At 45.0% G+C, this 27,331-nt stretch overlaps 1 protein-coding gene across 2 annotated transcripts in view; it reads right to left on the bottom strand.

The window, feature by feature from the left end:
* LOC141103527 (calcium-activated chloride channel regulator 1-like) overlaps positions 1 to 16,872 on the bottom strand; it is a 35,066-nt gene extending 18,194 nt beyond the window's left edge. For both annotated transcript variants that reach the window (XM_073593208.1, XM_073593207.1), the window contains exons 1-2: positions 16,669 to 16,872; positions 4,518 to 4,739 (exon numbers count right to left, since the gene is read on the bottom strand). In XM_073593208.1, the coding sequence (XP_073449309.1) occupies positions 4,518 to 4,739; positions 16,669 to 16,827 (381 nt within the window). In that variant the 5' untranslated portion in view covers positions 16,828 to 16,872. The remainder of the gene's footprint in view (positions 1 to 4,517; positions 4,740 to 16,668) is intronic.
* Between the last annotated feature and the right edge of the window lie 10,459 nt (positions 16,873 to 27,331).

Consider the following 27,331-nt stretch of genomic DNA (forward strand, 5'->3'; position numbering starts at 1 on the left):
CAAATCTCTTATTTCCGTTAAAAGAGAAAAAAAATGTTTGCTATTTTGCTTTAAAAAAATAATAATAATTTACTTCCAGCCTGGACCAGAAGAGATGTCATGACGTTGCTCCGGTCCACCAAGGCCATAGAGTTGATCAAAGATGATCTACTCTTTGATTGCCTCTGGGACCAGCTGGCCACACCGGATCATTTCTTGGGCAAGCCGGGGAAAACTCGAGAGACACTGGTAAGCAGACAGGGGGGGAGTCCCCTCCTGCCGCTTCTAAAAGCACTCATGAGCCGCTCAGAATGGTTTTATGAGAAGGCCCGCCGTCGGCTGAAAAAAACAATACCGGGGTTATGACCGATATCTTCAGCCATAATCCCGGTAAACCACTTCAAAGTCACAATTTATATATATGTATTGAGGTCTTGAAGTGGCTAGGGGACTGTAGCTGCAGAGACCTACAATACTACTAACACAGAAATTATTGCATGCTGTTCATCTTCTAGTGTTAGACTTAAAATGCATTTTAAAAATACATACATTTTTAATTCTGCTAATATAGCAAAACAGCAGCTAGATAGACAGACAGACAGACAGACTATCTATCTATCTGTAACGGATCCCCATCGCACTCTGCTTGAGTGCTTCCGTCAGTATACAGCCTCCTCCAGTCTGAACATCAGATATTAAATATTACAGCCACATATTGTAACTAAAAACCAGGCGAGGCTAGCTCAGTTACACATCTTGAACATGGAAATACAGGCTTTTATACATTTGAGAAGAACATTCCCCCCTCCTGATCAGATTGTCCTAACAATACAACTGTAACCAAAAACATAAGTTAATATGAGCTAATTAAGTAACCATTTAACCAGCCCAGGTGACACAGAGGCCTGCAAAAAATGGAAACCATCAACTCACTATTATATAGGTGCTGCACCATCAGGTAGTCGTGCATAGCAGGTACAGCATCCCTAGAATTGCAGACTCACCAGTTATGGTGCGGTCTCCGAGACTAAAGCCCTGTACACACGACCGGTTTTGCCGTCGGAACAAACTCTGAAGGTTATTACGACAGAGTTCCGAAGGAAATTCCGCTCAAGCATACACACAGTCACACCAAATTCCAACTGTCCAGAACGCGGTGACGTACAACACGTACAACAGGACTAGAAAACGTAAGTTCAATAGCCAATAGCTTCCGTCTTGTACTTGCTTCAGAGCATGCGTAGTTTTTGGTGCGTCGGAACAGCATAGCGGTTTTTCCGATAGTAATTTGTTCCTTTGGAAAAATATAGAACATGTTCTCTATCTAAGTCCGTCTGAATTTTCAACAGAAAAGGTCAGATGGGACATACACACGGAATATACAATGAAAAGCTCCCATCGGACTCTTTCTGTCGGAAATTCCGCTCGTGTGTACGCGGCATTAGAACTCTAGCAAAAATATAGGTCCAGGGGAAAAGAGGACCCCCTGAGAAAGAAGTCACGGGCGGACCAAGCTGCTTGTTAAGGGAAATTTTGTTGCACAATTGTAGAAAAAAATACACTGAAAATACAAAAACTAGCCACCCACCACCCACACCTAGACTAATATAAAATAAGACAACGTTGTCTAATTGAAAGCAACTGCGTCACAACATGCATCAAGCACACACTATAGACTCCAAATTAGGTAATAATATAAGGTACAAAAGGTAGCAATTAGATAAGTACATAGATACCGGTGACAAGCACCATCAGAAAACGTGCATATATCGCCCCTAATAACCGTCGGGCCCCCGGCTGGGGGATATGGGGGTGTAAATATGGCAGGTCCCACACACTGGGTAGTTGACCCTATGAAGCCACTACCACTGAGTTTGGCTATATTTGACTATTGTCCAGCAGACAGGTGCACTGAAGAGGATGGCATGTAACCACTACCAATCAGTAGTATTTATCTTCAGCTTCAAGCCAAGCCATATTGGTAGAGATAGCCCAGTGAGAGGTTTAGAAAAAGAGCAGTGGTTTGAGGTTATCTACAGGTCAGGACAGGAGTAGTTATACAGTGATTTAGACAGTCAAAGGACCAATGGTCCGCTCACCCAACCATTTATGCAGGAGTCTCTAGTGTCCGTCAGGTATCCCAGGCATCTCCGTGAGAGCCCATCTGTGAGGGAGTCCTGTACTGTACAGATCCGGTCATCCAGGGTGCTCAGAAGTCAAACTGAAGTCCAGGGAACATCACTGTGTCAGTACCACTGGTGGCACTGTATCATAGTAAAGCCGTCTTAGCTCACCGTCCTGATTCCTCACATAGAAGTAACCCCCACTGTCCTCATAGTGTATGGTTCGATTGCGCTGACATGGCGCATCATCCGTGACGTATAGAGCGTCACTGCCATGGTGTCGTTGCCTTTCAGGGCAGACTTGTCATCTTTTAGCTCAGAAGACACAACACACATTATCATAAATATAAACACAGGACACCTTTACACAAAAGCAGGCGCTCCCAGAATTAGCAGGCTGTCCGGCTACAGAGGCCAAGGTGACCAGCTCTTTCAATTAACATGTATAGTTCAGAATCAAACAAACCAGGAATAGTCCTTGAATATTTGCTGGGAGATATTGTGAATAAATAATACTGTTCCATTTTAAGTAATCCAAGCCACATTCTTAATGTCCATTATTTTCTTGGTCAACCTGTTCCCCTAGTAGACACAGGAAGACTTACTCCGCGTACCCACGAGCGGACTTTACGGCAGACTTTTCAACTGACTTTCCGACGGACTTTCCGAATGAACGGATTTGCCTGCACACGATCAACCAAAGTCCGATGGATTCGTACGTGATGACGTATGACCGAAATAAAACAAGGAAGTTCATAGCCAGTAGCCAATAGCTGCCCTAGCGTCGGTTTTTGTCCATCAGACTAGCATACAGACGAGCGGACTTTTCGACCAGACTCGAGTGCGTCAGAAAGATTTGAAACATGTTTCATTTCTAGGTCCGTCGAACTTTTGGGAAAAAAAAGTCCACTGGAGCCCACACACGATCGAATTGTCCGACGGACTCCGGTCCGTCAGACCAAGTATGCCGTAAAGTCCGGTCGTGTGTACGTGGCATTAGACATAGAAGGTGCATGGGGAGCTGAAGCAAGGGTTTCCCAACCTCTCCAAGGGATTGTGGGTTCCACCAACCCCACGCCCAAAATGACTCCCGTCACACTATCTATCAACACTTACACTATAAGGTTAAAAAAAAACGGTAAAGAGTACAAATAGAGGGAAAAGAGAAGAGATAGAGAAAACAGAAAAAGAGCCTTGGTCACTGTGGCATTTCACAACCTTTCACTATAGATGAGATGTCTGTGGGTGCCCTGGATGTCTTTCCGGACCTTAACAACAACCCTAAGTCTATGTTTCCACTATTGCAACCCCGAAATTGCACGATTTAGAGTGTGACTTTGGAGTGCAACTTTGAGTGCAGCTTTGATCCAACTTTACACTCTCTGGATCAAAGTCGCAAAGTAGTGCAGGAACCTTTTCAATGTTGTTGATTTTCAAAGTCCCATTGATTGGAACAGGTGCCATTGAAATTAATGGGCTGTGACTTGTCATGCGACTTAATGTGTCCAAAGTCGCATGACAAATTGCACTAGTGGAAACAAAGCCTAATAGAGACAATAGTGTCACTCACAAAGTCAGAGGACATATGTACTGTTACATGTGTAGTGGGAAATTACTTCTCACCAGGTGATGCTGATCTCAGTCTACTACTACAATTACACTAAATGAAAAGTCAACCAACCAGACGACTGTCTCCCTATCTTATTTGCACATAGTTTTCCATCAAAATAAAGACTTTGTTTTATACCAGCTACATGTGCAAAAGACACCCTTTGCTCCATATAGGAATAAAATGTAATTTATGGAATGCCTGTGTATGCCCCTGATTGTATGATATACTGTATAACTAAGCCATACCATGGTGTCAAGCAGGAACGGGACAAGAGGTGGGAGGGAGGGGCAGCTGCCCTGGGTGCAACGGTTTACTGTAGGGATGGGGGCACTTTCCTTCTGTTACAAGGCTTACAGAAGTAGTGACAACGGCATCACTACTTCTGTCAACTCAGCGTTAAGAGCAGCAAGGAGAGGAGGAGAGAGCCAGGACGTGGTGCTGGCTGTGTCCTCACTCCCCCTCAACCTTCCTGACAGTGCAGCACTCCTGTATTAAGTGGGCAGTGGTGTTCACAGACACACAGGAGCTGCACTAGCAGAAAGGAGGAGGGGGAGAGAGAGCACAGCCCGCGCCGCCAAGTGGAGAAGAGAGTCAAGTTGCACCTGAAATCGCCAAAAATAGTGCAGGAACATTTTTTTCAAATTGGTGCAGCATCGCAAAGTCGGAGTCGCACCGATTTAAAGTTTCATTGCCAACAATAGGGTGCGACGTCATGCGATTTGGAACTGTCAAATTGCATGACAAGTCGCACCGGTGTGAATGGGAGCTTAGATATAAAGACATACTTTACACTTATAGCTTACCTCTGCTGTTCCTGGAATTTCAAGCCTTGATGATCTAGAGACTGCATCATTGGTGAAATTTACTGCAGTATATATACATCCTGTGGGATCTTGTAGACTAATATTTAGTAATGCACTTTCCCAAGTTACTACAAAGAAAGTATCATTTCCTATTGTGTTGTCAATGAATATGCTGCCATTCAAACAGTCTCTTGGTTTAAGGATTGATGCCTTGCTTTCGAGCTGAAATAAATAATTAATGGTAAATATATCTTAAATGGATTGTAAGTAAACATATATACATAAAATGCTGTGCTTTAAAGCAAATAAAAGGAAGCAGCTTATAGTCATGTCATATACTATTTCGATTTCATGATGTTCATGGCGGGTTTAAATAATGTTTTATTTTTATATGAACTCTACCCCTTTTTTGTATGATTACTTAGTGTGATTACTAGCAAATTAAAACCACAATGTGGTGTAGTGCTAACCCCGGAGGGGGCTGCTAATTGCCACAGGTTCTTCTCCCAGATTAGTGCAGATGTAGCCAGGCAGACAGTAACATTCACTCACTCTGGCTCAAAGATCAGTCTAGGGGGTTGTCTTTTTGTGGTTTTATTGCTGAATAAACTTGAGTGGGGTGCAAGTAGCTATGGGATACTCTAACAACACTGCAGTAACAAGATGACACTATTTCTATGCTTCTTAGAACAGCCTTTACAGCAGGAATAGCCAGCATTAAGACTGTTAGAATTGTCCCAGTCCAAGCAACCACTGGTACATGTGCACAAGGGAAATGGAAAACAGTTACTAGAATCCTAAACTCAGGTCTGTACTCACAATGTCCCCGGATACTTGGATGTCTCCTTCCAATATCAACCAGACATTCACCAGCAAGCTCTCCAGACCAGATGCTCAGTGAAATCCCTCAAATAGCTCCAAAGATTCTCAGAATTAGAATCTTTAAGTTTAACTCAGCTGGGACCTTGATGACCACATGCAGAATTTCAGCTGAGCTGGGAGCTTCAGCAAGAACAGGCTGTCCCAGGCCCTAGACTGTTGATGTACCCCACAGCCTCCTACTGGGCATTTTCCCCCAGGGACAGGCGGAGAAAACAAAACATTCAGGCTGCTGATTTGCAATTTCCGTCCCACTACATCCTAGAATCCTCCAGAATGCAGGGGGAAACAATCAAACCTGCAGCCAGTGGGGGGCGTGACCGGATGCGGGAGTGAGAGGGTGTGTGTGAGACTCCCTCCGCTCTGACCAGCTAAGATACTGGCCGAGGGGATGCAGGCTGGCCGGCGGTTGGAGAGTGCAGCCGAACTGGGCTGAATTGTGCCTTAGAGATCTGTGTTCCTGCATATACCTGGCTCCAGCGCGGGCGCGGGCTCGGAGGATGGGACCAAAGGGGCGGCGTGAGAGGCCCCGCCTGCCTGTCAGCGGCCATCGAGGAGACCGTCTTTAGTAGCAGTAGTGTCGGCGTGTGTGGCGGTGAGTGGGCTCGGAGGACTGGACCATAGGGGCGGCGTGAGAGGCCCCCCCCCGCCTGTCAGCAGCTAACGAAGAGACTGGCCTCAGCAGCAGCGATGGCGGTGAGTGGAGCGGTGAGCGGCCGATGAAAGTAAAGTGGCAACGCTGTGTGCCTTCACTCTGGGGATGAGCGTGAGGAAGCCAGATACAGGTGAAAGCCCTTCCTTCTATCATCTCCCGCCATATCTGCCATATATGCTTTTTGCTCTCAATTGGAGAAACTAGAACTAAACTGAACTGAGCTTGCTATATGAAATTTTGGCTAAGCTGAAACTGTTGTTTTACCAGTTGTTAGTGCTAAGGACGTTGTATTTAAAACACAAAAATATAAAAACAGCCCCAGTCCAGTGTGGGAGACGGACAGGTAGCTGGTTTATGGGGCAGTCTTAATAACAATAGAACTAATAGAACCAGTGGAACGGTGCCTCGAAGACTATTTTAATAACACTAGCCGTAAATTTGAATTATACTATCTACTCGTCTACCTATCATTCTATCCACTGCTAAGCTGGTTGTGTGGAACTATAGGTGTGCTGTGAGATTTTTACTTTCCATTATTTTAAATTAAAACCAGCAGCATGGGATAGCTTTAATTGCAGTCTAATCAATACAAGAAAGGTTGAGGTCTGGAGGCTCAACCACTGCAAATTGGTGCCACAGTATTGGACAATAAATGAAAAACTTGTCCTAGTCCTCCACACCCAGCTCCCCCCTCCTAATTTACCCATTTAAAAAAAAGGGAAAAAAGTGAAAGATTTTTTTTTTTTCCCCCTGACATAATACTATGGCTGGGAAACGGGCAGCAGAGGAAAAAGCAAAACAAAACCAGCCACAACATCAGCCACAACAAGAAGGAGCCCAGGTCACACGCTCAGCAAAAAGCCAGACAAACCAAGCAAAAGCCGCAGCGGCAGCAACAAAGCTCGAGCGATTCGCTCGAACCTCCCTCTCACCAGTAAAATCCCAACAATAAGCTCAAACAGGAGCCTCGGCGATTAGGAAAAGCCAAGGCAGCGGACCGGCATCGGCATTGGCAAGCCCGACGATAGCACCGCCCACAAAAGAGCAAGGAAAGGGAAAACTTGACATCATAAGTGTTGACACAGCAATCAAAAATCCCCCCAATACAGCCGAGGCAAATATGAAGGGGGAACATAGTAGAGGAGTGGAAGAGCCTACAATGAGGGACCTTCTATACGCTATAACTGCATGCAAGGAATCAATCACTGGTCTGGATACCCAGTTGAAAGGCATAAAGGAGGAACTAGCAGTGATGGGAGGTAGGCTGAAAGAGACGATGGAAAGAACAACAGTCCTGGAGGAAAGACTAAGTACAGTCGAAGATGCGTTATTTCTGCTCAGACAAGACATAACTGAGATGAAGAAACAAATAGACAATCAGGCAGCCAAAATAGATGACTTAGAAAACAGAAATCGGAGAAATAATGTAAGAGTAATTGGCATGCCTGAACGGAGCGAGGGACCTGATCCCATAAAATTTCTGGAGGGATGGTTTAAGGAGACATTTGGGGCTGCATCTTTTTCTCCTTTTTTTGCTATCGAGCGTGCCCATCGAGTCCCCTTGAAACCCCGTCAGGGAAGTGAGTACCCAAGACCCATACTTTTAAAAATGTTTAACTACAGAGATAAAGTGTCACTGCTCCGGATGGCAAGAGAAATGGGAGAAATTCTCTACAAAGGGGTAAAAATTTCATTCTATCAGGACTTTTCTCCAGATCTTCAAAAACGTCGAGTGGCATTTATGCTGATTAAACGTACGTTACAGCAAAACAAGATGGACTACGCATTTCTGTACCCTGCCCGTATGAGAGTATCTACAACAAACGGTATACACTTCTTTGATTCCCCATGGAGCGTCGAAAAATGGCTGGAGGACAACAGGAAAACAACACAGAATACAGGGGACAAGAGACTAGAGACTAACTAGACCCTTTTTGGGTTTCTTTTGTTTCTCTCCCCTTTTTTTTTTTTTTCTTTCTTCTCTTCTTTTTTTCTTTTCCTGGAGTCTGCAGCTTGTTTTATATAAAAGTTAATTTTTTTAAGGCACAGGGGTAGAGGGAAGGGAGAGAGGGAGAGGGAAAATAATAATAATAATTAATAATTAAAAGTAATAAACATGAAATAAATAAATAATAAATAAATAATAACAATTAAAACACTGATAGAAGCACTAAGGAGAGAAATGGGAATAGAGTAAAGTAGAAGGATAGGCATACACTAATTAGATTAAAACGGGGCCGGTATGATAAATTTATTTAAATTATATATAAAAACCCAAAACAGAGTCAAAGCTGCGCTCAGATCTAAAGAAACAAAAAACAAATGTAGGAGAGAGAAGCTGCCAGTACCTTAAAAAGTCCAGTATCTGACTCCTAAAAGTATGGTAAACAGCAAAGTGCAGCGCTAAAGATATATAAGTGACATAAAAAGAAATGAGGTCCCACCAAGTGACATCACATCAATCAGTAGATATAAATTAACAAAATCGGTCAGTGATAAACAAAGAACTTAAATCACAAATGCATGTGAAAAAAAATGTATATGAAAAAGAGTCCAAAAAAATATATAATGAGTCCACAGAGAAATAACAAGCACCCATCCAGGAAAGATGTGACAAAAAGTGCCAATAGATAATCCACCAAGGAGTGTATAAGTAGAATCTGCTTACCGGACGGCGATGACTGCTATTACGGCAGTCTCGCCCAGCATAGGGATTATGGTCTCCCAAAACCAAGGGTACAAAGCGGGACCAGTAGCTTTAGCAATCGATTTTGCTCCGCTTGTCAAGGGGTGAAAACTTTAAACTTTAGAAAACTTCTATAAACTGTATGCTTCCCACAAGGTTGGCACTTTTTGTCACATCTTTCCTGGATGGGTGCTTGTTATTTCTCTGTGGACTCATTATATATTTTTTGGACTCTTTTTCATATACATTTTTTTTCACATGCATTTGTGATTTAAGTTCTTTGTTTATCACTGACCGATTTTGTTAATTTATATCTACTTATTTAAATTATAGGCACAAAAATTATTGCACATGAACAGCACTAAAAAGTGGTCAGAGAGGGGGGCGAGTTAGGGACCCCTGGAGTACGGGGGTAAAGAGATACATGGTAAAGGGGAGGATTTGGGGAATGAGTGTAGTTGGGAGGTCAGAAACAAAGCCCCTAGGGTAGGCCCAGCTGGGCAAAGAGGGAGGGGGAGGGAGGGGGAGGAAGGGGGGGTGGGCGGGCGGGAGAGGGAGGAGGGTGAGGGGAGAGGGGGGAGGTAGGGAAAGGGAGGGAGGGGGAGGTTTAACACAGATGAATAGTGGAAGAAATTGTAAACACAAGCTTTGCCATACATGTTTTTTATGTCTCACTACCGATAAGCGGGAAAAGAAGGGGAATGTACATAGAAATGTATTACATGCCGGTAGGGTCCTAGGGGCAGGTAAAATCCAGAAGGATAAATGTACTTTGATTCATTTTTTCTGTTGTTATTCTTGGTCTTACAAGCACAGTACTAGGTTTGTTCCTTTCTATGTTTAATGGGAAGAAAAGGGGTATAATGTTAATGACATGGAACGTGAGGGGATTGGTGGACAGAGACAAGAGAAGTGCAATGTTTAAATATCTTGATAAAAAGAAACCCCAGATAATCTGTTTGCAAGAAACGCATATGCGCCCCGACTCTGTCCACCTTCTGCGCTCACAGAGATATCCGATACAGTTCCATTCTATGCACACTTCATACTCAAGGGGAGTTAGTGTAATGGTTTCCTCGGATGTCTCCTTTGAGTGCATACAACAGAGGGTGGACAAGGAGGGAAAATTTGTTCTTCTGCTGTGCAAACTCAATGGACTAATATGTATTATCGCCTCAATATATATCCCCCCATCATTTTCAACAGCCCCCCTTGGGAGTCTATCGCAATTTATGGCCATACATCCGGATGTCCCAGTATTAGCATTGGGAGACTACAATAATATCCTGGATAACTCCCAGGATAGAATGTCCTTGACACCCAGAAGAGTGAGACAGACAGCTGGCAAGACGGCTTTTGCTGCCTTGCTTTTGGAACTGAGACTTCGTGATGTATGGAGAGAGAGGCACGAAGAGGACAAATGTTATTCATGCTACTCTGCAACACATGACGGTTTTTCCCGTATTGACCTTGGATTGGGGAATGAGGTACTTATGCAGAGGGTGGTGGACTCGGCATACGAGCCGCGCCTACTATCTGACCACTCTCCATTTTGGGTACGGCTGGACGTTACTGGAACGCCAGGTCGCCCATTGTGGAAAGTGAACCCTTTTTGGTTAACTCTGTTCCCGCTGGCGGATAGAATGAGAGGGGCATTACGGGAATTTTTTCAATTTAATAGGGGATCTGCCAGTGCAGCGGTAGTATGGGACACACTCAAGGCATTCTTAAGGGGATGTCTCATTAAAGAAATCGCAGGAATTAAAACTCGGTCCAGGGAATGGGAGAATAGGGATCGGGATGAAGTGAAAGAAAGAGAACAGGCTTTAATAATGTATCCGTCACAATCTAACCAAGACTCCTGGAAGGAGGCCCAAGCAGTGTATAACTCGGTTTGGTTGTCTGCAGCAGAGAAGAGGAGATATTTTCAGCAACAAAGTTACTTCGAAGAGGGGGAAAATACTGGCCGCCTTCTAGCCCTTATAGCTAGAGAGCAACGGGAATCCACCAACATCTTAGCTGTGAGGGCAGAATCTGGGGAGAAGCAGACCCTTAGTTCAGACACCTTAAAAAGCTTTCAGTGGTTCTATAAGGATTTGTACTCTAGTAAAACTAGTTATATTCCATCTGATCTGGCGCGGTTTCTACAAACCTGTCCGTTTCCGTGGTTAACGGAGGTGGACAGGGAAATCTTGAACCTTCCAATTACATTAGCTGAATTAACAGAGGTATTGGAGGGGCAATGCACCATAAATCCCCAGGCCCAGATGGGATACCGGTGGAGGTATACTCTCATTACAGGGAGGACCTTTTACCATCACTGTTGCAGGCTATAATGGAGGCTGGGGAAGTGGGCAGCTTGCCAGATAGCATGCAAGAGGCAATAATAACAGTACTTCTAAAGCCAGGAAAAGACAGACTTCTATTGGACTTTTATCGCCCAATATCTCTATTAAATGCTGATGTTAAGCTTTTTGCCAGTGTTCTGGCTAAGAGGCTATCCCAAGTTATCGGCAAGCTGGTTCACTGCGATCAGTCTGGCTTTATACCCACTCGTTCCACGGCCGATAATATAAGGAGGCTATATATAAACCTACAGGTGCCGGTGGACAATCCGGGGGGGTGGGGCCATCCTGTCACTGGACACCGCAAAGGCGTTTGATAGTGTGGAGTGGCCCTACCTCCTGGAAATATTGGAAAGATTTGGAATGGGAAGCAAATTCATATCGTGGGTAAAGGTGCTTTACTCTAAACCTAGAGCCAGGCTACGCATTAACAATAACCTTTCCTCTGCATTTGAATTACACAGAGGTACCAGACAGGGTTGCCCATTGTCTCCATTGCTGTTCGCCCTGGTGATAGAGCCCCTGGCCATATTGATTCGTAACGCACCAGAGGTGGTGGGGTTTCGTAGGCACCAGAGGCAGGGGCGGGCTGGGCCGGGGGGCAGGGATGCAATTTCCCCCCAGGCCGCTCTGATTCCCTGTGAAAAGGCCGATGTGCTGCCAGCTGGGAACTGAGCATGTGCAGTTGGCCAAGTATTACTGCTCGGGTGACTCCAGAGGGAGGCTGGCAGGGCTGGATAACAGCCCAGAAGCTGCAGGAACGTTTGTGCTGTGACCGGACATCTGTCCTGTCACAGTGCTGTCCCCGGCTTCTGAGCTGACAGTTCTGTGTCCCTTCAGAGCACAGCTGAATAGAAGAGGGTGGATCCGCTCTGCCTCCTCCAGCCCCCTCTCTCACTGTGCCCGCCCCACACTCCGGGCAGCCTGTGTGCTGCTTCTGTGAATAGAACGTGTGGGCGGGAACGTTCAAACTGTGATGTCTGAGTTCTGTATGGGATGCTCTGGAATCTGATAACTGAGCCTTCTGCCTGCTGAGTCCTTCCTTTCAAGTGAGTGATCTGTGACCAGGCTCTCTCCCTTCTCTCTCCTAAATTCCTCTCCCCTCCTCTCTCTGCAGATAAGGACATTTCTTTCAGCAGCCTGTGTACAGTACCTGCTCCTATGTACTATGATGTGGGCTCACACTGGTCTGCTGCAGGGATGGTGATCTCACTGTCTTCCTGCATGTCCCATAGACTTCTCTTAGTTTGGACATTTTTGCTGCATTTTCTGAAAGTGCACAAAAACAGCTGCATCTTTGGTGCGCTATAAAAAAAAAAACTGCAGCATAAAACGCACAACCTAAAAGAAGCCTATGAGACTGTGGCTAAGAAAAACTGTACATAAGCACTGCGGCCAAACCGCAGCACACCAGTGTGTGTCCAAAGGCTTGTACACACTTGCAGCAGCCACTGCCACTCTGCTGAAAAGTGATCAATGCTCAGGTCACTTTTGCTCATGCTCAGCGGCTCCAACCAGAGCTGTCAGTTTTTGTTTTTTTTTTGTTCAACTCGCTGGATTGAGCAAAAAAAAAAAAAAAAAAAAACTAGTGGTGTGTACAAGGCTTTACTATGTTGATAAAGGAATCAAGCAATTTTCCTTAGTGGTCTCTCTGTGCATGGACAATTTGGAAGCGATGTCTCTCTCTGTCAGTGGTGGCTGGTGCTCAAAATGTTTTTTGGGGGGGGGCATTAAATGCAGCCACTGTGCCTATCAAATGCATCCAATGTTACCCCCCATCAGCATTTAACCAGCACCCCACCTCGCCCGCTGTCTGACTGGCACTTCCCCCATCTTGGTGGCGGGTCAGGCAGCGAGTGATGTCGGGGAGCTGTGGGACAGGCAGCAGCTCCTGTGTTCTCTATGCTTACTCCGTGCTTTTCCTCCTGCTAGACATCCAATAGGAGCGCCTGTCCTTTCAGCCAATCAGGTGACGGGTATCAGACCCGCTCTTCCTGATTGGCGGAGAGGCGGTTCAGTGTTAGAAAAGCAAATATTCATTTGCTTTTCTAAAACACCCGGGTGGGCTCTGAGCGCAATGCTCTGCGCTCCGAGTCCACCCTATTTTGAAGCCTATTAGAGCCTCTGGTCAAGCTGCCTGAGGTGACATTGGGAGCAGTGAATGAATTAGAACATATGTGTGTCATGGGAGCTTCAGCCGGCAGCAGAGGAGGAGATCACATCCTTAAATCTCAGCCAGGGTTCATGCTGGGACTTGTAGTCCTTTACTTTTGGGGATGTGACACCCCAAAAGTGAAGGACTAAAGGTCCCAGCATAAACCCCTCAGAGCTCATGTCACACACCCCTGCCCCCTCCCCCCACTAGTGAAGGACTACAGGTCCCACTGTCCCAGCTTAAACCCCTCAGAGCTGAGGATGTGTCACCCCCCCAATTAGTGAAGGACTACAGGGCACAGCATGAACCCATGGGATCTAAGGGGACACATCCTTAGATCTCAGGGGTTAATGCTGGGACTTGTAGTTCGTCACTAGTTGCAGAGGGGGGGGTCAGGTCCTCAGCTCTGAGGGATTCATACAGGGACTTGCTTTCAGTTTAGTTCCTAGAGGCCATGGTAGTACAAGTCCCCCACAGGCCCTGGAGGGCCACATTGTCCTCCCTGCCACCCCCCCCTCCCCCCCCACACACACACACACACACACACACACCTTTGTGATCATGAAAAACCTTAGAGACTGTTTTTCCGATCCATCACTTTGCCACCACCGGTTCTATGGGCCACTTGACTGGACTTGCCCCCCAGGCCTAAGGCTGCCAGCCCTCCCCTGACCAGAGGGAAGAAAAAATATCCTTATACGCAGATGACGCACTTATATATCTAGGCGACACAGCCTCCTCATTGCGGGCAGTGATGGAGATAATGGGAGACTTTGGTAGCTTTTCAGGCTTCACTATCAACTGGCCAAAAGTAACTCTAATGCCCTTAGATCAGCTGAGGGATCAATTACCAGAGAGGGCGGAACAAATAGTTACAGTTAATAGTTTTAGGTACCTGGGAGTGACGGTGTCCCCCAGATCCGGCCGAGTACCTTCGGCTGAACCTGGGTCCACTGCTCGCCAGACAGAAAGAGACATGCAATAGCTGGTGTAAGCTTCCATTATCAGTTATAGGACGTGCAAACTTAATAAAAATGGTATGGGCCCCACAGCAACTGTATGTTTTCCATAACTCACCAATATGGATATCAAAAAAATGGTTTAAGCAAATCGACACATTAATGAGGGAACTGATATGGGAAAAAAAGGCAGCTAGGATCAGGCTAGATACATTGCAATATGGAAAAGACAGAGGAGGGTTGACAATACCCCATCCTAAAATGTATTTTCTGGCATCACAGCTACAACAAATGGCAGGGTGGGGACGGGAAGGAAATGAGGACCCTATATGTAAATTGGTGACCATATCGGACCCCGCATTAGAGGCAGCCTCCCATATGGAGATGGATTTACCAAGTATGAATGGCCTAGAACCCACAAGTATCCTTCTTAAAAGGGTATGGGGAGAGATCCAGCAAGCGCTGAAAATAACGGGCGTGCTCCCATTTACCCCGATATGGTATAACAAAAGATACACTGAGGTTCAGGAATTACAAGGCTTTACACACTGGAAAGAAAAGGGGATTCGGTTCTTTGCACAGCTCTACGAGGGGGAGGTGCTAAAGACATATGAACAACTATGTAGGGAATTTCATTTGAACCCCAGGAGCTTTTATCAATATCTCCAACTTCGTCACGCGTTGCAGGCACAACAAACAACACATTCCCTGACAGTATCAACATCATCATTATTGAGTGATGTTTTAATAGCAGATACGAGGAAAGGGTTAATATCAAAAATATATAGGGAATTACGGACCTCGGTTCAGGACCATGGCTCGTTAAAGTGTCGAAATAAATGGGTAGAAGACATAGGGGAGATAGATGAAAAACAGAGGGAAATGGCACTCAAATCTATTCCAGTGGTATCGGTATCTGCATCCCATAGGTTGTCACAACTATTTATTTTACATAGGGCCCATAGGACATCAGCGCAGCTATATAAATGGGGAGGAAGAGACTCCCCGTTGTGCCCTAAATGTAGAGTACACAAGGGGGACTTCATACACCTAATCTGGAGGTGTCCAAAACTACATAGGTATTGGGATGAAGTCTGCCAGTGTATTACTAGGCTAGCGCAAGCCCCCATCCCCCTAAACCTGGTAGTGTACTTGCTTGGAGCCATAGACGTAGAAACGTTCCCGGGAGAAATGTACTATATGTTAACTAGATTGATGTATTTAGCCAGAAAACTTATTGCAAAGTACTGGATGGCACCAACGGTACCCACAGGGAAGCAATGGGCCTATAGCCGCAGGAGAGAAAAGGGCAAATTCGACAATATATGGCAACCATGGCTGGGGGACGCGGACTTAGCACCACATCAACTGGTAGTGGAAAGGCTTCAGATGTAGAGATATGGGGGAATTGCGAGAGAGGGAAAGGCAGAAAGGAACAGAAAAAAATGGCCCGAAGGAGTAACGATTAAATAATTAGATAAGAAAGAATATCGGTTGTGGGGGAAGAAAGGGACAAATGAGTGTGGTGAATAAGATATTGAAAGAAACAGGAGACGATTGTAGAAACGGAGGTAAGAGGGGGGGGGGGGGGAGGGAGGAAAAGGGAAAGGAAAAGGTTGGGATATGATTTAGTAGTGGAAATATAAGATTGACATGAAATAGTGCACGAATGTAAGAATGGGCATGTACAATTTATGTGTATTGATATATCAAACAACATGTACGAATGTCATGTATAATGATAGCAATTTTCAAAAATAAAAAAATATTAACTTAAAAAAAAAATACCTGCAGCCAGTGAAGTCCAGAACAGCCGAAAGCAATCACAAATGACTCCACTGATTACATAGGAGCCAAAATATATCTAACCATCCTAGCAATCTATCTAGCAGTACTGCTGGGACCTTGAAGAAGGAAACATACCCCAAAAGCTTGTTCTGAAAAATTGTATGTTAGTGTAAATATAAAAAGTATCACGGACAGTACTTGTCTCTTTCCCAAGAGAAGAAACATAAATTACTTCAGCATGCACAAAAAAACTGAAATATCAGTGTTGGGTAGAATGACTCTTTAAATATAAATTGTAACTAACTTAGACACAAACTAAATGTATGACTAAAAAAAAAATATAAGCAAAGGCATACTTTAGTAAAATCTGCAAATCAAAATGGTAAGTAGATCTTGAGCTATCTAGCTGAAACGATATACTCAAAAATTGAGCAAGGCCTCAGTAACTCACAAACTCTAGTTTATACCAGTCCCTAAAGCTCCTGACCCTTTAATTAAATCGAAACACTACTTTGAGTATGTCGCTGAACCTATGTATTTAGTATGTTTCATAAAGAAAAGAATGAGTTGGCAACTCTGTTACGACAAAGCACATGCGACAATCTCAATGTAGTATTTGCTAATTTTTATACAGACTACAGAATTGTACTACAATTGTACTACATATTGGAAGTTGAAGTTTACCTTGATTTGCTGTATCAGTTGAGCATTTTCAGGCAGTCCTGGGTGAATTGCAGTTATGATATTGTCATAGCCACCATCTTTAAGTGTAACCATGGAATTTTTTGAAGAGGAAAATGTTGGAAGTGTGATGATCACAGTAACCAACCACCGCCAGTCCATTTTTTTAAATGGTCACTGAAGTGTTAGTTGCTCTGGTTGTTTTATACGTTCACAGAAAAGACCTGTACGATATATTTATACTGTCACTTTTACTACTGTTTATTCAGGTAGCTGATTGTTATGTATATAGTAAAAAAAGATAAAATGCCAATTTTATGAAATGATGCAGTTTATGTAATTGCTGTAATTTCAGTTTGTTTTTGTTTACTGATAAGTACGATTTATCAGATCTGCCTATTCTGGTGGAGCAATCTGATGGATACGACATGTCTATAGTTAAAATAAAACTAAAAATTACCACCATCCATTCATGCAGATGTCCTGGTAAAGTGATCCTTATGCACTAATAGGTGCTTAGCTGGCAGGAGGGGGCAGCTATAAAGACACTGTGCTGCAGCTGCATTGTGTACCTACAGTATATAAGACTCCTATACTGTCTTTCCGTTCAGCATCCATCCAACAGAGGGAGGAGGTGGGCATGAAGGACCTGGGAGACTTTGAAGGCCACATCGAAACTGTGGTAAATGTTGCCCCGGGAAGAGGATCTTGCATAAGTGTAAAGGAGTGATGGATTACAATTCCCAGATATAGACTCTTTACAGGAGGGGAAAGGAGCAGTTTTTCACCTGGGCTTTAGAAAGAAAACTTCCTCTTGCTGCATGGAGACTGGAGAGTGTGCACCTCTGTTCCAGTGTGCCCATTTGCCTGCTACAAGCTGCGGACCTGTGTGCTGAGACCAGAGTCGCCCAGGTGCAGAGCTGCTAATGATGCCAACATCTGTGGATCTGTATTGAGGTCTGCTTTATCACCAGGACTGGTAAGAGGATGTTGCTGCAATTGATTTATCACTGCTAGCAGACACTGAGACTACAGAAAGACTTCCACCTGCCTAGTGACTTCTATAACTGAATGCAGAGTTTGGAGGGACTGTACGTACCACCTTAAAAACTGGGCCCAGGCAAGGTCCCTGCTTCACAGGGACCTTGCCAGAGGTAGCTCTTTATAGACATACATACAGTATCTCACAAAAGTGAGTACACCTCTCACATTTTTGTATTATATTATATATAATATATAATATTATAATATTTTATTATATCTTTTCATGTGACAACACTGAAGAAATGACACTTTGCTACAATGTAAAGTAGTGAGTGTACAGCTTGTATAACAGTGAAAATTTGCTGTCCCCTAAAAATAACTCAACGCACAGCCATTAATGTCTAAACAACTAGTAACAAAAGTGAGTACACCCCTAAGTGAAAATGTCCAAATTGGGCCCAAAAGTGTCAATATTTTGTGTGGCTACATTTATTTTCAGCACTGCCTTAACCCTCTTGGGCATGAAGTTAACCAGAGCTTCACAGGTTGCCACTGGAGTCCTCTTCCACTCCTCCATGATGACATCACAGAGCTGGTGGATGTTAGAGACCTTGCGTTCCTCCACCTTTCGTTCAGCAAGGCAGTGGTTATATTGGAGGTGTGTTTGGGGTCATTATCATGTTGGAATATTGCCCTGCGGCCCAGTCTCCGGTGGGGGGATCATGCTCTGCTTCAGTATGTCACAGTACATGTTGTAGCAAAGTGTCATTTCTTCAGTGTTGTCACATGAAAAGATAGTATTTAATAAAATATTTACAAAAATGTTAAGGGTGTACTCACTTTTGTGAGATACTGTAGATAGATACAGTTATCCATACAGAGTACACCCTAGTAATGGACTACTGATTGCAGAGGTGTTACTGTGGGGTTAATCATTATTGCTAATACTGTTTGCTACTGATACTGCTTATCACTGAGTTTGCTCTATTGGTATAGTGCTCTACTCTAAGCTTCTATACCTAGTAATTACAATAATAAGTAATTGTTTAGCTTACTGTGACTGAACTGATTCTTCTACCTGCTCATTTATGTATGTACTGCCATTTACCTTAACCACTTGCCTACTGGGAACTTTTACCCCCTTTCTTGACCAGGCCAATTTTCATCTTTCAGCGCTTTCGCACTTTGAATGACAATTGCGCGGTCATGCAACACTGTACCCAAACAACATTTTTATCATTTTTTTTCACACAAATAGAGCTTTCTTTTGGTGCTATTTAATGACCACTGGGTTTTTTCTTTTTTTGCTAAATAAACGAAAAAAAGACCGGAAATTTTGAAAAAAAAAAAAACCTTTTTCATACTTTGTTATAAAATTTTGGAAACAGGTAATTTTTCTCCTTCACTGATGTGCGCTGATGAGGCTGCACTGATGGGCACTGATGAGTTGGCACTGGTGGGCACTGATGAGGCTGCACTGATAGATGACACTGATGGGCACTGATAGGTGGCACTGATGGGCACTGGTAGGTGGCACCGATAGGTGAAACTGATGAGGAGGCATTGATGGGCACTGATTGGCAGCACTGATGAGGAGGCACTGGTGGGCATTGATGAGGCTGCACTGATAGATGACACTGATGGGCACTGATAGGTGGCACTGGGCACTGATGGGTGACACTGATTGGTGGCACCGATGGGCACTGGTAGGCAGCACTGAGAGGTGACATTGATGAGGAGGCATTGATGGGCACTGATTGACAGCACTGGTGGGCACTGTTTGGACTGCACTGATAATCAGGACACTAATAATCAGTGCCCTGATTATCAGTGTACATGTCCCTTTTAGAGAAGCCGGCTATCGGCTCTCTTCTCCTCTCTTCATGCATGTCAGCAAGAGGAAAAGAGTGCTGATAACCGGCTTCTATTTACATCCATGATCAGCTGTGATTGGACACAGCTGATCACGTGGTAAAGAGTTGCTGATTGGCTCTTTACCCCGATCTGTGATCAGCAGTGTCCTCCGCACACTGTGATCTCAGAATGCGCCGCCCTCGCGCCCAGCAGCGGGCGCAATCACGTCATATGATGGCTTCCCAATACTAGTCATGTGTGCTGCAGCCATCATTCGGCTATAGCATGGTCGGCAAGTGGTTAATCTGTGACAATATATTCACTTTACTTCCAGTTGATCAATCTGGTGCTTATTCCCTGGTGCTACAGCTTAAGCCCCATACACACGATCCGAATATCGGACGAATGATCGTCCGTTTTTGTTTGCCTGCTAATCTCACATCGAATCTGATGAGTTTACTAAAGTCCCGAAAATTCCCGTACGACAGAATAAAAATTCGGAAACGATGTCATGTGTTGCAATGCATTTGTACCGATTAAATGCAGCTGTACCGATTAAACGAAAATCGTACGATCGGGCATCGTACGGAAAAAATTTCCGTGCATGTCCGATAGAATAATATCGGATGAACTGTCCTGATCGGCTCTCGAAAGCTCTGTACTAACGATCCGATTATCGTACGATCGTTTCGAATGCGGCATTTTTCGTACGATTTTCGGATCGTGTGTACGGGGCTTTAGTTGTGCTCCTATAAGTTTTTGTGATAATCTTCACTCAACCAGGTGTGTCAGAGAGGACAGGGCTGTTCCTAGAGTCGAAGCCAAAGAACAGAGAACCCAAAATACAAAATGGCTCCTGTGGGAGTAGTGTTCCACTAAGGAAAGAAAAGGGACAAGGGGTTTATGGTTAGCAGTGTGAGCTTGAGTTTGGCTTTAACCTCTTCAGCCCCTGTAGGTTTTACCCCCTTCATGACCAGGCCATTGTTTGCAATAGGGTACTGCGTTACTTTAACTGACAATTTTTGCGGTTGTGCGATGTTGTACCCAAATACATTTTATGTCCTTTTTTCCCACAAATAGAGCTTTCTTTTGGTGGTATTTGATCACCTCTGTGGTTTTTATTTTTTGCTCTATAAACAAAAAAAGAGACAGACAATTTTGAAGAAAAAAAAACATTTTTTTTTACTTTCTGCAATAAAACATATACAAAAAAATGTAAAAAATCTCATTTCTTCATCAATTTAAGTCAATATGTATTCTGCTACATATTTTTGGTAAAAAAAAATCCCAATAAGCGCATATTGATTGGTTTGCGCAAAAGTTATCGCTTCTACAAACTATGGGATAGATTTATGGAATTTTTTTTTTTTTACTAGTAACTGGCCGAAATTGGATCCATGTATGGGCAGGTTGGTTGTTGTGAAATTGATTTATCGATCAATTTCAGTATAACCAACCTGTTGGACTTTTGGCATGCATTTACTGCCAGTGACTATGGCCACTAGCAGTATTCATTGTATTCTGCCAGCCAGGAAGGCTCCCTGCGCCCCCTCCTGCAGGCAAAATACAATAGCGCTGCAAGAGGGATTCCTCCAACACTGGCTGTGGTAGCAGGAAAGAAAATAGAACCATCTATTTCCCCAATAGGGTTTAGGTCTGGAGACATGCTTGGCCAGTCTATCACTTTTACCCTCAGCTTCTTTAGCAAGGCAGTGGTCGTCTGTGGGGTGTCTTTGGGGTCGTTATCATGTTGGAATACTGCCCTGTGGCCCAGTCTCTGAAGGGAGGCGATCATGTTCTGCTTCAGTATGTCACAGTACATGTTGGCATTCATGGTCCCCTCAATGAACTGTAGCTCCCCAGTGTCGGCAGCACTCATGCAGCCCCAGACCATGACACTCCCACCACCACGCTTGACTGTAGGCAAGACACACTTGTCTTTGTACTCCTCACCTGGTTGCCGCCACACCCGCTTGACACCATCTGAACCAAATACGTTTATCTTGGTCTCATCTGACCAGAGGACATGGCTCCAGAAATCCATGTCCTTAGTCTGCTTGTCTTCAGCAAACTGCAGGTTTTCTTGTGCATCATCTTTAGATTCAGTTCCTTCTGGGATGAAAGCTATGCAGACCAATTTGATGCAGCGTGCAGTGTATGGTCTGAGCACTGACAGGCTGACCTCCCACCCCTTTAACCTCTGCAGCAATGCTGGCAGCACTCATACATCTATTTCCCAAAGACAACCTCTGGATATGATGCTGAGTATATGCACTCAACTTCTTTGGTTGACAATGGCGAGGCCTGTTCTGAGTGGAACCTGTCCTGTTAAACCGCTGTATGGTCCTGGCCACTGTGCTGCAGCTCAGTTTCAGGGTCTTGGCAATCTTCTTATAGCCTAGGCCATCTTTATGTAGAGCAACAATTCTTTTTTTCAAATACTCAGAGTTGTTTGCCATGGGGTGCCATATTGAACTACCAGCGACCAGTATGAGAGTGAGAGCGATAACACCACATTTAACACACCTGCTCCCCATTCACACCTGAGACCTTGTAACACTAACGAGTCACCTGACAACGGGGAGGGAAAATGGCTAATTGGGCCCAATTTGGACATTTTCACTTAGGGGTATGCTCACTTTTGTTGCCAGCAGTTTAGACATTAAGGGCTGTGTGTTGAGTTATTTTGAGGGGACAGCAAATTTACACTGTTATACAAGTTGTACACTCACTACTTTACATTGTAGAAAAGTATAATTTATTCAGTGTTGTCACATGAAAAGATATAATAAAATATTTACAAAAATGTGAGGGGTGTACTCACCTTTGTGAGATACTGTAAGCCTTCAAAATGGGGATTTTTTAAATTTTTCAAGTTCGGGTCCCATAGACTTTAATAGGGTTCTGGTATGACATTTTGCAATGTTCGAGAGTTCTGGCACGAACCAAACCAGGGGGGTGTTCAGCCCAACTCTAGTGTCTAGTGGCAGCGGCAGCTAGCAAAGCAGCCACTAGACACTAGGGTAATTTTGGGGTATTTGTACTGTCCTGACATTTTAGGGCCTTAAGTACAAGTACATCAGGATTGATCCATTTTCAAATATATATATATATATATATATATATATATATATATATATACCAGGGGTAGGCATCCTTTTGAGCACAGTGTGGCGAAAAATGTTTTCAAAGAAATGTCCCAGCGTTTTCTCAACTTGTCTGGAACCTCTCCCTGACGCTAAGCACTGTCCCTGGCAGATGGGTGACCTGTCCCTACTTTTAGCCATACGTGAAATGTATGCCTAAACCCGGGAGCCAGAGCCTTAGATGGACTCTGCCTGACCCAAGACTTCCTCCTCTACCTGCATTGCCACTGCGGATGAGCACCACCCACAGTAGAGAAAATAGACTGCACCTGCCTACACTCCTCCACCTCCTCTTTGACAGTAGCTGACATCGAAACACAGGAAAGAACAACATGAAACTACAATGAACATGGCAATGGCAACAAAATTTCAAACACAATCAGAGTACTTTGCAGGAAGCTGTCCACGGTTAGACCACATGAGGTGGCAAGCTTCAGTGTCCTCTGTGGAGCCTCCTTTTACATAGTCATCTTCTGTTGGTAGTTCCGAAGCCTCGGATAGATGAGTAGTTAGGGACAGGACAAAGAAGTGGTTTGAGGCTATTTTGGACTTTCATGATACCGTACAAAGGCTAGCCATAACCAAGGTAGCTATATAAAATTTCATTTTATTGAACAAATCTTTAAAACATATACATTTTTTCAATAAAATAAAATTTTATATATCTACCTCGGTTATATCTAGCCTTTGTACGGTACCATGAAAGTCCAATATAGCCTCAAACCACTTCCTTCTCCATTCGATAGGACGTAGGTACCACTTTTATATGTGTTTTTATATCTGGCTACCCCTTTTTCCTTAAGAGTAGTTAGTGCGACTGTCCCTATCTTCACCCAGGCTTGAGACTGGCTCCTCGAAAGAGCCTAGATGGTCAGTTGGGCATGCAGGGGCTTCTGGTCTGTCCACAGACACTGCACTGAGGCTTCCTTCTGATTCTGCAGGGGTTGGGACCCTCAAGATCTTCTTAACCCAATAGAGGATGCATTCCACTTGGAAGGGGGATCTTCTCAATCCGAAAGAGGGTGCATTCCCACTTGGGATCCAATTTACTGCCTCTTGTGCTTTAGGTATTCTTTACCAACACCCAGTCCCCCAGTCGTAACGGCAGTTCTTCTAGGGCAGAGCCTGGGCCAAGTCCTTGTGTCTATCCAGCACCACCTGCTTGGCTTGCTGTAATGGATCCCAGTGTTCCTTCACTCAGGTGCTGGGCATGCAAGGCATCAAACTCTCTGTGGAGCACAGTAGGAAATACATGTATCCTGTTGTTGTAGGCCCCACATGTTGATGCCATCTATCCCGGTGTCCTTGTTCAGGAGTCCTCACAATTTTCATTACCCTGTGGGCGGTAAGGAGTGGTATGCGACTTCCAGATACCAAAGAGGCTACACAGCTTGGACATGATCAGTGACTCAAAGTTCGGGCCTTGGTCTGAGAGTATATGTTTGGGACAGTCATATGGCAACCATATGCCTGGACCACGTTTTCCAAAAACAGTTTAGCTGTGGTTGGGGACATCTGGTCCTTGGTGGGGACCACCACAAACTTGGTGAAGTGGTCAACAAAAAACAGGGCACAGCAGCACCCTGAGGGAGAGTTGGATATTTTCAAGAAGTCCAATTCAAAGTGGTAATAGCCATGAGTGTCATCTTTTGAGAAGGGGCCTTATGCACTGAACAGAATTTACACTCTGGCAAGCCTTCTGGACCAAGTCTGTCAGCCACGGGCAAAAGAAGTACCTCCTGACTAAGGACTTGGTCCGGTCAGCTCTGAAGTGCCCACTTGCAGCATGTAGAACCTGACAAATTTGAAGAATGTGCAACTAGGGGACCACAAACTGTACTATGTTCTGCTGTTTGGTAGGAATGCGCACCTGGCAGTAAAGCACATTGCCCTGCACCTCAACCCGATCCCACTGTCTCAGGATCACTCTGACTATGTTGAACAGCACTTTTGATTATTCATGTTCGTGTCCCATAGACTTTAACGGTGTTCGCATGTTCGAACAAATTTTTTGTCTGTTCGCAAGTTCTGGTGCGAACCGAACAGGGGGGTGTTCGGCTCATCCCTAGCAGAGACCAGACTACTTCTTGGAGGGGTGCCAGGATTAATTTTTGCTTGGGTGGTATGCAAACAACCCCTACTTGTTTGGGCTGTTTCCTTGCTGTCCTCTGGACATAGGCCCAGAACACGTTGAGCCAGACAGCTCCCAGACTGTAGCTCCACGCACACTGGCCTAAGTGCTCAAACTTGGCCAGTAAGCATGGTAAGTCCAAGTCCTTCCCCAGAACAATAGGTACTGCAGAACTTACTGGGCCGTGGGTCACCACAACCCCTACCTGTTCCACCACCTGGTCATCTAGCTGAATGTTCACCCAGGTGACACCTTCGACCAGGTTGGGCAGATTATTGGCCACCTTGTGGGACAACCAAGAGGGGTCAAGCTGGTCTTGCAACCACTGGATTTAGAAGTTGTACTCCATGACTGTGGCCTCAGATCCTGTCTTGTTCAGGTATAGGACCTCTTTTCACTAAGAGGGCATTTACTACTGGGCTTGGTGTGACCATGAACTTTGGTTTGATGGGACCTTGTGCTGACTGTCCCCGGGATTCGTCTCTGCCCTGGGAGCCACTAATTTAACAGCGGCCTGTGGGTACTTTTGGATTCTTGTCCAGAGCGACCATACTGCCAGCACATCCGGTCCTCCTCCGGGTCCTTCTGCAATAGATTCCCGCCCTTAGAGGAGTGGGCTGAATCCTGTTTGAATTCCCTTAAAGTCATATGAATGGTCAACAGAGGTGAAGGAGCCAAGGCCTCCTTTTAAAAGTGTAACAGTTCATACCTTTTTGTCACCGCCACAATTGCTTCTGTATTTTCTTGTTCCCACCCAACCGCATCCACAACAGTATCATGGAAGGAGATGGCGAGTTGCACTTTGATTCCCACAACAAAATTGTCCCTCAGCAGGTGGTCTGAGGCAGATACTGTATATCGGCACAGCTTTGCACATCCCTCTTCTCCAAGTGTTTCCAGAGATTCTGGAGTGCTAGCATGTAGTGGTTGAGGCTTTTGTCCTCATGTTGCCTCCAGAAAAAGAACCTCCACTTCAACTCTGGAACCGTCACATTCTCTCCAAACAGGCCCTACAGGCATGCTATAAACCATTCCAGGCTGTCCCAGTCCTCCTCCGGTAGCACCATCACCGCTCGGTGGGTGTCATCCTGGAAGGAGTTGATAGCCAGCTCCGCAATCAGCTGGACTGGAACTTGATACAGGCATGCAGCAATCTCTAATCTCTCATCCCACTCAGCAAGGGGAATGTTGGAGCTGTTAAACATAGGCAGCAGGACCAAGGCCGATCCTAGAGGTTCCACGATGATTCCTGCTTTTCCTTCTGCACCCGCTGTTAGAATAGACATATCCTGCCAATGCAGAAAACAGAACTGTATTGAAATTGAAGTTCAGCTATACACAAGTCCGGCAGGAAAGAAACCCAAATGGGAGCCCTCACAGGATGTAACAGAGATGAGTAGTAGCAGTAGGTCTTGGGTGTGCCAACAGCATCCGTCTCCAGGAGCCGAATGTGGCTTGGCTGGTCCGTACTTAAATGGGGAGACTTCCAGGAAGGATGGCCTGTCCCTGTGCTTTCCCTCCTCATCTGGGGCCTGACCCTGACAAATGGGTGGTCTTTAGCTGAGGAGACTGAGGTGTTTTTCAGAGGAAGAGAGAGAGAGTCTAGGAGACCAGGAAAAAAAAAGGCTCTGACATGACAGTGCAGAGACAGTGAGGAGAGAACAACTGTGCCCAAGATTATCAGCCAGAGAAAGACAAAGCCTGAGTTGGCAGAAATCCACAGCCATTTTGGGAGTCTCCTAAGTCTGCAGCGAGTTATCTGGGCCAGTGTGGAGAGAGGACGAGGTGCCATTGGAAGCTACTACAGTGTTGGGAAGCAGTTCTGGGAGCGGATCGTAGAGAGACGGAGCCACTCCTGGGATGCTGTCTTTGCCGTGCTGCCTGCCAGAGTCACCCTAAGCAACCTAAGCGAGTTGACGCCTGGTCAGAGGTTCAACTAAATTAGTGTTACCGGGACTGGTGAGAGGGCCTTGCGGCCAATACTTGCTACCACTGCTAGGGAATAAAGTCACTAGGAGCTACTTAACCAGTGACCCCATAACTCTAATACTGCCTGCAGGCCTTACTGATAGCCTCAACGCACACCAATGAGCTCCAACGAAACTCAGGGCTAAGGACTGCCCCTAATTGTAACTACCTTGAAGCTCTATCTGCTGGCCAGTTTTTTTTTATTTCACATATTTTTATTGAATTTTCATGTAGGACAAGTAATAAGGTACAATTACATATGAGCCTGCTCGGCAACAAAGTATTACTGTAATAACGTGTCAACTGTAACAGATCATATAGGATACAATATGAAAATATTTCATTCCAAAATGTAGGTCAGAAGTAACTCTTATAATGGAGAGGAGCACTAACGGTATTCAGGACCTCTAGGTGAAGATCTTTACTCAGAGGCTCAAGACCAGAGTGGGATAGTAAATCACCGCTTATTTGGTGGGTGAAGTACCCCAACCCCCCGCCCTGGAAGGCAACCGCACATCACCCCCATGGGATCACACTGTGAGTGTGCGGTTCCCTCCCCGCGGCCCAGAGATCAGGGCCCCCC

The sequence above is a fragment of the Aquarana catesbeiana genome, linkage group LG07, assembly GCF_042186555.1.
Source record: "Aquarana catesbeiana isolate 2022-GZ linkage group LG07, ASM4218655v1, whole genome shotgun sequence".
Taxonomy (NCBI): domain Eukaryota; kingdom Metazoa; phylum Chordata; class Amphibia; order Anura; family Ranidae; genus Aquarana; species Aquarana catesbeiana.